Source organism: Megalobrama amblycephala, linkage group LG7 (assembly GCF_018812025.1).
Source record: "Megalobrama amblycephala isolate DHTTF-2021 linkage group LG7, ASM1881202v1, whole genome shotgun sequence".
Lineage (NCBI taxonomy): Eukaryota > Metazoa > Chordata > Actinopteri > Cypriniformes > Xenocyprididae > Megalobrama > Megalobrama amblycephala.
Window position 1 is genome coordinate 44,042,148 of NC_063050.1, and position 9,937 is coordinate 44,052,084.

Genomic DNA, 9,937 nt, shown 5'->3' on the forward strand with positions numbered 1-9,937 from the left:
ATAGTCAAAACACATAAGCACATTTCCAAGGACTTGATAAAAGACTTCTTTGCAGAAGTGTGTGGATACATGAAAGAGTCTGTGTGTACGACTGGAAGAGAAACTGATGAAGGGAACAGAACACACAGGTTTTCATGTTTTATGAGGACTTTCCGTATACATAATGGTTTTATACTGCACAATTCTATCCCCTAACCCTGTAATGCTACCCCTAAATCTACCCATCACAGAAAACTTTCTGCATTTTTACATTTTAAAAAAATATGCGGTTTTCCTCATGGGGACCACAAAATGTCACATTTTTTTGTGAACCACACACATACACTTTGTGAGGTGCACCAGATGTCACACACACAGACACCTGTTTTGGAATCTGTGGTTTGGAACCTTATCTCATCTGCTGCTCCATGGACAATCAAAGTTTATGAGTGTGTATGAGGAGGGTTTTTGGAGAGCCTGAAAAAAAGAATATTAGGATCTGACAACATCCCCAGATGCTTCCCAACAATTCAGGAAAATACTTAAGATTAAAATTAGGATAAGGTTTATCTCCTGTTTCGTCTCATCACCTGCTATATGTTTGTGTAAATCTTTTCAAATAAAAATCCCTTGTTATATTTGTTAATCACTTCTGCCTCAAAGCTGTATTTAAAGCTTGTCGTCATGAAATATTTTGTGGCTATCACAGGAGTGGGGTATCTCTCAACACGTTTATTTTGCATGTAATAAATAGAGTACAATGCAATACAATGGGTGGAATGAAGTTGAATGAAAAAAATAAACATTTAAGAGTGTACCATATTTGGATATAAGTACAAGATGATGATGATGTTGATGATGAAGGATGATCCAAATTATTATTATTAAAGCACAAAATTATGTTAGGGTACAATCTGCCCCTTGTTAAATGTAAATTCATGGAATTATATAAAATATCTTATTTATGTTAATCATGAAATTAATACCAGCAATGAAATGCCACTGGGGGTGTTACACCACTGAGGGGGTCATTAAACTTTTCACCTCAAAATAAAAAAAATAACATTATTTTGATGGTCCCCTTTAGACATTCTTTTGACTTTGTACCCAAATGACAACTAACTCTCATTAGAGTATAGTATGTCTGCTTAATATCTGCTAAACCTTGGACCCCCAAAAGACATTCTACTGACTCAAACTAACACTCTAATGAGAGTTAGTTGATATGTAGGTGCAGCGTTATGTGTCAACAGAATATCTAAAGGGGACCATCAAAATATAGTGTAACCAAACAAAGTTTTCTTCTCACAAATGTACTCATACCAAATTCCCATTTAATAAATATAAATAACAACTTTTAATATCTAATATAAATACACACATCATTATGATTCGTTTAGATTAAATGTCAGCATTAAAAACGGTATCTTTCAGACAATACATTTAGTGTCACTGTGGTCAAGGCAAAAACTAAAAGTGGTGGAACCGCCAGGAGGTATCTTGACCCATGCGCCATTGTCAGAATCAGTAGACAGTGCATTTTTCTGTGTTTACAATAAAAAAGCATGTTTTACATCTTAAAAAAAAAAAACTTGAATATCAGCAGTAGCCTATAACAAAAGTACCTATACATACACACATACACACACCGGGGGCTGTCAGTAAAAGCGCGCGCTCTCAGCAGTCTCCGCTCTGTATCATAGTAAAGAGAAACGCGCAAAAACTCGCCCAGGAATCTCCACACTTCTCTTTGGCGATCTCACTGTGGTCAGTGCGTTCCGTGCACTGGCGCTTATTGCCCGGAAGCGTTGTGTTCGTGGTTATAGGTGTCTTTTCTGTCTTGGCGGGTTTTGCTTGTGATGTTTCGGCGAGTTTGAAATGCGCATCCAGTGGCGCGCGCTTACACATGCCCGCCCGGATAAGTGCGCGAGGATCCTTGCAAAGTTTCTTCTGCTTTTTAAGTGATCTGGCGATCTGTTTCCAGTAGCCCTCTGAATTAGACCCATATTCGGTGCACGTCGAAGGCTTGGCAGTGTATTTACAGGTGAATCCATCCCCTTTTCCAGGCTTACATGTAACATTCATGGTGAACTTGTCCTCTCCGCGCGCCAACCACGAGCACCGCGCCTTGTCCTTAGTTGTGAACTTTCCTTTGAATACAGCAACGTTTTCATCACCTCGATGCTCTTGTTTCTTTCCTTTCCCTTTCTCTCCCCTAATGCTATCAGCAGTAAAGATGAGCTGTGAAAGACACGCGAGGAACAGCAGGAGCGCGAAAGTCCCACGAAGAGATATTTCCTTCATTTCCAACGACCTAAGAAACATTAATTGTGATATTAAATACATAACATGTCATTTATTGCATTTAAAATGATGCAATAAGGTTATAGTAAAGATACTTAAGATAAATTTTACATCAAAAACTCTTACCGATAACAGTTACGAGGACAGATGGTGATGAGGTTCCCTGACTAGTTTACGTCAAAATGAAGTCACGCGTCGTATTTATATGTTGAGTGACACACCCACTTACTACAGCACAATCAGATTCTCTCATGCACGAGAAAAGCCCTTAAATGTGTTTCTGCATACGTGCATGAATCCACTGCTTGCGTCATTCACATATTTGCATTTTTACAGTAGGCTGAACTAAAAGATGGGTAGGCCATTGCAAAGCTGTTATGTCCTCGGGTATGCGTTTTTGTCTTGTTTTTTCACTCCAGAAATAAAAGTATGCACTGGTTCATGTAAAACCTAGGGCCTCCAAACGGCTGGTTCCCCGGGGCCTCGCAAGACCATAACCTGTTCCTGAATCCCATGTAACAGTGGTTAGACATGCTATATTGGGCTGATGCTTATGCTATTTCAGTTATAAAATTAGGCCACAAAAACACAATCGCAGGGACCCCTCACCCCCATCACATGAGTGCACACTCACAATGACCCACTTACAAAACGTTTATATAGCAGAACATATAGTATATGACCATACCACCATGCTTCCCCCTCTCTAAAGTGCTTTACAGTGATTAACTGTACATTCATGTTGCATTTTCATCTTGTTTGCACACAATTAAGTGTAAAATGAGTGTTAGTGCAACAACACTAGTGCAAAGACTCTTTGTCTTACTGGGGTGTTGTGCATCTGTAGAAATTCGTGGAATGTTCACTGGAGTTTAATGAATGGAGGCCACTTTTGAGGGCTAGAGGAAGAGAAATATGGGTACAGAGAGAGAAAAAACAGGACCAATAGTTCAAGATGTATTTGCATTGTACAGTATTTTCACGTCCTTCAGACATTTAGCCTTTACACGTGTTTACTCAGGGTAGTAAGTAAAAGATTTTAGTTACTTGAAAAAAATAAACATTAATAGAAATAAAATAAATTTTATTTGTTAGTTAGTTTATAAGGCAAGATTTCTATTTTCATTAAGTTGAAGTACTAAAATAACTAAAATTAACATTAAAATAAAAATGAATAAAATTATATAAATATATTTCAAATGAAAACAGAAAATATAAAATAAAAATATTAATAAAAACTATAACAGTATATTAACTAAAATAACATTTATATGTGTAAGTCTTTACAGTCACATGTTATGCGTGGAATATGCAAGCTGCAGTTTTTGAGTTATGACAATGAGTCATCCATAAATGTCCAATTTCCTTGTGCATCTTCATTACTTATTTACCAAAGGATCAAAAGAAGAAATTGTACAACCAAGGAATATTTCTTTGTTGTTATAGCTATCTCTAGATCAATGCTGGTTATCAGTAAATGTAATGATCACACACACACACACACACACACACACACACACACACACACACACATACACATTGATAAAGCTAAGTTTGTGTCAGTGAACTCATGAGCTCATCTTCACATGACATCATTTTACTATGACCCATTTTACAGGAAGGGAATGGGCTGTGTTAAAGAGTTACGACAGAGTAGTCATACCCAATGTGCATGTGTACCCAAGGGGGTACCAGGTTCCAGGGATATTTGGAAATTTGCTTTGTTAAACAGAAAATATATGGTTTTGACTAATAATATTAGCTAAAATGCTAAATGATATATCATAGTATAATATGAATTAATAGGACTATTGTTTGGTCATTAAAGTGGCATTTGAGCCTCACTGTGGAGATCTTAAAGTCGGCATGAAGCGGAAGTTGCGATAGTCTCTACTTTCCTATTGTGTCACAAATCAGATTTAAACGGCTTCTCAAACAAGAAAAAATGTAGGGCGGGACTATGTGGATTGATTGGATTGTTGGATGGTTGTAGTTTTGCTATTGCTGTGATCTCATGTGAGTGACAGGTTGTCCCACACTCGTGCCCCTAAACACATCATCAGAGAAGAGAAGAGATGTGGTTGCAAGAGGGAGGGAAAGTTATTTTGATTAAATATTATGAGGGCAAATGAATTAAAAAAAAAAGTGCACTAATAAATCATTTATAATAATATTCCATAAAAAGAATTGCCAATTTCGATTTCATGGTGACTTTAAGGCAAAAAAAATTGTGCAACACTGGCATACAGCACCAGTTATGTTAGACAAGTGTGTAATCTTCCAGCTGAGCAACATATTCAAACATAACAGATTTATTACAGGGATCTGGAGAGATTTGAGGTATTTGTAATGCAAATACAAGCATTCTTCTTTCTTTTGGTTAGAAGTTTGCCAAGGGCTTATAGAATATAAAAAAAGAAGCTGTCTACAGATCGACATGGCAGTGTGAAATTTAGAAAATCCAGTCTGTTTTTGTAGCCCTAGGGTTTAAGCTTTGGCTTCTTGTTAGCATGGCCCCATTAGTCCCTGTTATAGCAGATGACTTAAAGCAGGGTCGCCCAATCCTGCTCCTAAAGGGCCACTGTCCTGCATATTTAGCTCCAACCCCAGTTAAAGTATATACTTTTTAAACAAATGCTTGTAGGGTTGAGTAAATTATCAGGAAATTTTAATTCTGGAGTTTTAAACACACCTGAATCAGCTAATCAAGGTCTTACTAGGCATACTAGAAACTTCCAGGCAGGCGTGTTGAAGCAAGCTGGAGCTACACTCTGCAGGCCAGTGGCCCTCCAGGACTGAGTTTGGACACCCCTGACTTAAAGGGTGCTTTATCTGGTCTCTTATGCTTTATTTGAACTCAAATGCTATACTTACTCACATGGGTTTAATCAGTAGTAGTAGTGCCCCATTGACAGGCTCCTATTGCAACAGCAATAGAAACAATCGTTTCTATTGTCACAAAAGGATAGTCCAAACAAAAATGAAAAAAAAAAACGTATTATTTCTTTCTTAAGCTGAACACAAAAGACCAACAGTTTCCATTGACTGTATTGGGTGGACTGTCCCTTTAATTACACTATTTGGCTTTATTTTATCTTTCTCCATTGACTGCCATTCAGAAAAGGTTACATACATATACATATAAATAAATTGCTAATATTTTATTATAGTAGAATAGATGTTTCACAGAGTCTGGTTCTTTTTGGAGGCCTTTTAAAATTACATTTTCCCAGACTGCTGCCTTTGATGATAAAGTTCAGAATAGTAAATAATAAAAGGTTTGTGACTGTGAATGTTTTTGTGATGCCACTGGCCGGTCAGCGGTAACGTTCCAGATCAGATGCTTGAGAGTGATTACTCAGATCAGGAGATTGGCTCAAAATATTCTGTTTGACCAAGAAGAATAACTGCCAGTCAGATGAATGGCAATGCTAACAGCTTGCTTTACTTCCATGAAACAACCATTAATCACATGTGTTTTGTAACCAGTTTATTTGAGTCTTTTAAAATGACATGTAACATTGCCCCCTAGTGTTGTTGATGCGCTCTGACATGTTGTGTAAAACAAAAATCATACTTGCTTTGAAACTCCCCACCCCACCCCTTATTTTTGTGTTCTAGAAAAAGCTGATCTTTTTAAATTACATTTGATTTTTGTTTAGCAATATGCATTTATTTAGGTCAATTATGCATATGCATTATTTAGGTAATATTCAGTCATTTAGGTCAATTTATTAGAACCCATGCTAATCAGGTTAGATCTGCTCCAGATTTTTCTCTCAAAATTATTTAGTTGGAAATTGATGTAACTATTTGCTGCATGAGATTACTTAGGCTATTTCGATTTTTAGATTCAGATTTACATGTTATTCTTGAGACTATATTGTGAAAAATGTATCCTATCAAAATTAATGTTAATGTTTTTTTCTTAGGGAAAAATAGTCTAATAAAATAATAATCTAAAGAACCTTTTAAACCACAGATGTCGATAAAGAACCTTTAGTTTGTATTGTACTTTGTGTCCAGATATGAAAGTAAGCAGGCAAATAAAAAAAATTGTAACATTGATTTTGTCCAGACACCATATACAGAGAATTCTGAAATATGTTTTTATTAAACATTTTCGACGTTTTAAGTTTCTTTTTTCATATTTGTTTTCAATTTCACTCACAGAAAAACAAACATAAGCACACAAGTGCAGTCATAATTACATTATCTCATGCACGCGCACACACACACACACACACACACACACACACACACAAACACAGGTCCCTTGAGAAAACACTTGGCGGGTAGTCAGACAATCTGAAAGTCTCTGACACTGTTAACCTACAAAGAATAGAAAAAGAGGGATAGAAAAGATGAAAATATGAACAAAAATGAATAGAAATTAGTATTTACTTCTCCAAAAAATTTCACTGGGGTTATTTAAGAAAACTGAGGAGGTGTAACATAAATATGTTGTTCATATTTGATTAGAAAGGCATCAGGTGTGTGTAAAGCAGCAGTTGATATCTTTAGCTTTGTGGCTAACCCTCTTTCTATTCACTTTTCACTGCATACAGTTGCAGCTTTTTGTACTAAAAAGCTTCTGAATCGCAGTCTTTTATATGATGAATACACTAAAATAATGTAATACTAGTACTCAAACCAAAGTTATGAGTACTGTAGTTGCTTCAAGCCAGTGTATTTACAGATACAGTTACTTCATATAGTTAGTATATCTTTATTTAGAGTTTCTGCATACAATCCTACAAGCATCGACTAGTTATACTAAAAAACGATGTGCTTACCAAAGGTGGTGATGAATTAATTATGAAACCAGCTAATGAAGTATGCGCAGACGCCCTGGAGACTTTTCCAGCAGTATTCCTCTGCCATCTTGGTTGCTTGACTCTCCTCTGCCACAGTGGGTCTCGCTGTGATGGTCTTTGCAGGTTTACGTGGTGGAGCGGGCTTGGAAACGGCGGGCTTGACTGGTTTGGAGGCTGGTTTGGCTGGTTGTTGTGGTTTAGGCTGCTGCTTGTGGCTGGGAGGTTTGGTAGGGGTGATGCTGGACTTGACCTGCTGCTGTTGCTTTTGCTGGTTCTGAGAAGTCTGGGTTGGTTTTGGAAAGGAGATTTTGGGCCAAGAGGCGTGGAATGCCATTTGGACCTCATCCGAAGCAGAGCGGCACATCTGTGGCTTGTACACTCGTGGTCCCTGGCAGGCATTGTGGAGCTTCCTCATATCCCACATGATCTGAGTGAAGAAGTGCCGAGGGTTGCTGTTGTACGGTCTGCAGAGGTTAGGTTTGCCCAGGAAGTCGCACCAGTATGACTTGCCCTTGCTCTTGCAGGAGACACGCAGCTTGGTGAAGTTGGCCTGGCCAGAGATCACCATGGTGCAGGTATCTTTTGCTTTGGTGCTGAAACGAATGGGCTCATCCCAGATGTTTCCTTTAGGCTGAGGCTGCTGTCGGCTGTGTTGGGTGCTCTCAATGTTGTTAATGCTGTTCCCCTGGTTGCTGCTGTTCTGAGCTTGAGCATTGATGGCCCAGATGAAGCAGACCAGAAGGAGAGCGGCACTGCATATGGCTCTCATGATGGAAGTGTAAAAAGGGTCTGAACAGAAGGTGCAGGCTGGCTTTATAAATATAAGTCCCACAAAGAAGTCTTTGAGCAGGGCAGAGTGCACACATCCATCAAGACTGGGGGGCCTCTAGTCTGGAGTTGCCTGAAAGAACTAATTGTAGGAATCTTTAGAGAAGTGTGTGTGTGTGTGTATGAGCAATTTATTCTATATGGGATCAGTGTGTGTAAGTGGTTTCAAGAGTGTATGCCTGTAATATAATAAATGCATGGTCTACTGCAGGGGCGCCTGCAGGATTTTATCTCAGGGTACGCACAGAACTAGCACCCCCAAACCCGGGAACACAAATTAAGATATTTTTGTTGAAATCCGATGGCTCAGTGAGGCCTCCATAGCCAGCAATGACATTTCCTCTCTCAAGATCCATAAAGGTACTAAAAACACATTTAAATCAGTTCATGTGAGTACAGTGGTTCAATATTAATATTATAAAGCGACGAGAATATTTTTGGTGCACCAAAAAAAACTAAATAACGACTTATTTACTCATTTTGAGCCTGTTTTTAAACATTAACTATCTGTAAAGTCATTTTCATGTGTGGAATATCCCTCAATCAGGTGTAAGCAAATGGAAAACATATAAATGAGATCATATGGTTTAGCCTCTAGTTTGCCAAAACATAAAATAGTTACGAATTGCTATGATACTGTGTAGGTATTTGTGTGTTTTGTGTAGGTGGTTTTGTGGTTCGGTTTCTTCTCTGAGTGTGTTGATGGTTTGAGGGAGGGACACGGGTGTGGTTAGACTCATGGTCTTCATACGTGCTAACATAAGTGGGCTATTGACTATTGATGTGAAAGACATTTTAGTTTCACAAGAAGAGACAAGGGGAGTAATTCACCTGGAACCCATTTATGTTTTGTCGACTTCAATGTGGTTAGTGTCTGGTTTGTGTGAAGAATTACATGTACTACTAGTATGGTTTATGAGGAGTCATGGGAAATTTTTATTTTTAAACAAAGACAGTCAATGAAAATACTTTTAGCTACTGCAGAGGTCAGCTATATAAACATTAGAAGTTAAAAGGAAAGGAAGAAATGTAGGAAAGGTGTTGTGTGGGTGTGTGTCATGACACTCATGTAGGCTATTATCTTACAATACACATATGCTGTAAATTGTAACTTTTAACAGCATGTGAGTAGTTTTCTGCACTTCAAATAAACGTTTTGAACAAAATGTAGCAACTAGGCAAGGCAGATGTCTTTTCTCTCCACCAGAGCAATCATTTTGTAGGAATTACTTCATATTTAAAAACAAAAGCTTGCCAGGCTGTAGCTGGTCATTCTTTTTATACTTTGTACATCTGGCACCAGGCATGAGTTTAACATAAATATAAACAGTTAGACAAATGAATTCATTGACAGTTTTTATAATTACTGGTATAAATCAATTGAGATTTGTGGTTTGGATTATGTGTTTGAAGTGCACTCCCCATTTAAGACAAAATGTGAGAGTGTTTACTGTTTCTGGGTGGTCACTCCAGCTCTTATGCCTGTTGACCCCTTTAGTCAGACTTAGTAAACATTTAAAAGAGGTTTGGAACAATATTTTGCTAAAATGCTATACAGCCAGTCATGAAGTAAATGATGCAGCTCACCTCATTAAATAGGCTATTCATTCACTTTGTATAACAGGAAATCATGCACTGTTTCAGCATCTGAGAAAAAAAAAAGAAAATGCTGAACTGGAGTGAAGAGGACCATATAATTTAATCATTTTGGTTAAGTGATTTTGACCGATATTTAGGAGACTTGTGACTTGTGAAAATGTCAAAGATAAAAAAAAAAAAAGTAAACAGAAATAGGCTAGGTCAGTGAAATGATACACGTTTTTCAGGGCTAATAAAACCTTAGCAGTTAGGCCTATGAATAACAAAAATACTAACAATAAAGAAAACGTATTTGTAAATGTTTGTATTGAAATACAATTTTCACCATCTTCTCTTGAACTCTGGTATTCAAATAACCATCAGCATCATTGTCATTAGAACTCCGTCACTTCCGCACTCATTGTGTACCT

General features: G+C 37.6%; 2 protein-coding genes across 3 annotated transcripts; both read right to left on the minus strand.

The window, feature by feature from the left end:
- Window positions 1–691: 691 nt before the first annotated feature.
- fgfbp1b (fibroblast growth factor binding protein 1b) lies at window positions 692–2,553 on the minus strand. Its single transcript, XM_048197649.1, has 2 exons — window positions 2,410–2,553; window positions 692–2,293 (listed from the first exon to the last, which is right to left on the minus strand). Exon 2 carries the CDS (start codon window positions 2,281–2,283, stop codon window positions 1,657–1,659), a length of 627 nt encoding a protein of 208 aa, XP_048053606.1. The 5' UTR covers window positions 2,284–2,293; window positions 2,410–2,553; the 3' UTR covers window positions 692–1,656.
- A 3,205-nt stretch (window positions 2,554–5,758) lies between these two features.
- Window positions 5,759–9,927, minus strand: fgfbp2b (fibroblast growth factor binding protein 2b). Of its 2 annotated transcripts, XM_048197652.1 has the most exons (4): window positions 9,853–9,927; window positions 9,516–9,575; window positions 7,080–8,010; window positions 5,759–6,615 (listed from the first exon to the last, which is right to left on the minus strand). In XM_048197652.1, exon 3 carries the CDS (start codon window positions 7,867–7,869, stop codon window positions 7,096–7,098), a length of 774 nt encoding a protein of 257 aa, XP_048053609.1. In that variant the 5' UTR covers window positions 7,870–8,010; window positions 9,516–9,575; window positions 9,853–9,927; the 3' UTR covers window positions 5,759–6,615; window positions 7,080–7,095. The 2 variants fall into 2 exon arrangements, with proteins under 2 accessions (XP_048053609.1, XP_048053610.1); XM_048197653.1 differs by lacking the exons at window positions 9,516–9,575; window positions 9,853–9,927 and having other exon boundaries at window positions 7,080–8,155.
- Between the last annotated feature and the right edge of the window lie 10 nt (window positions 9,928–9,937).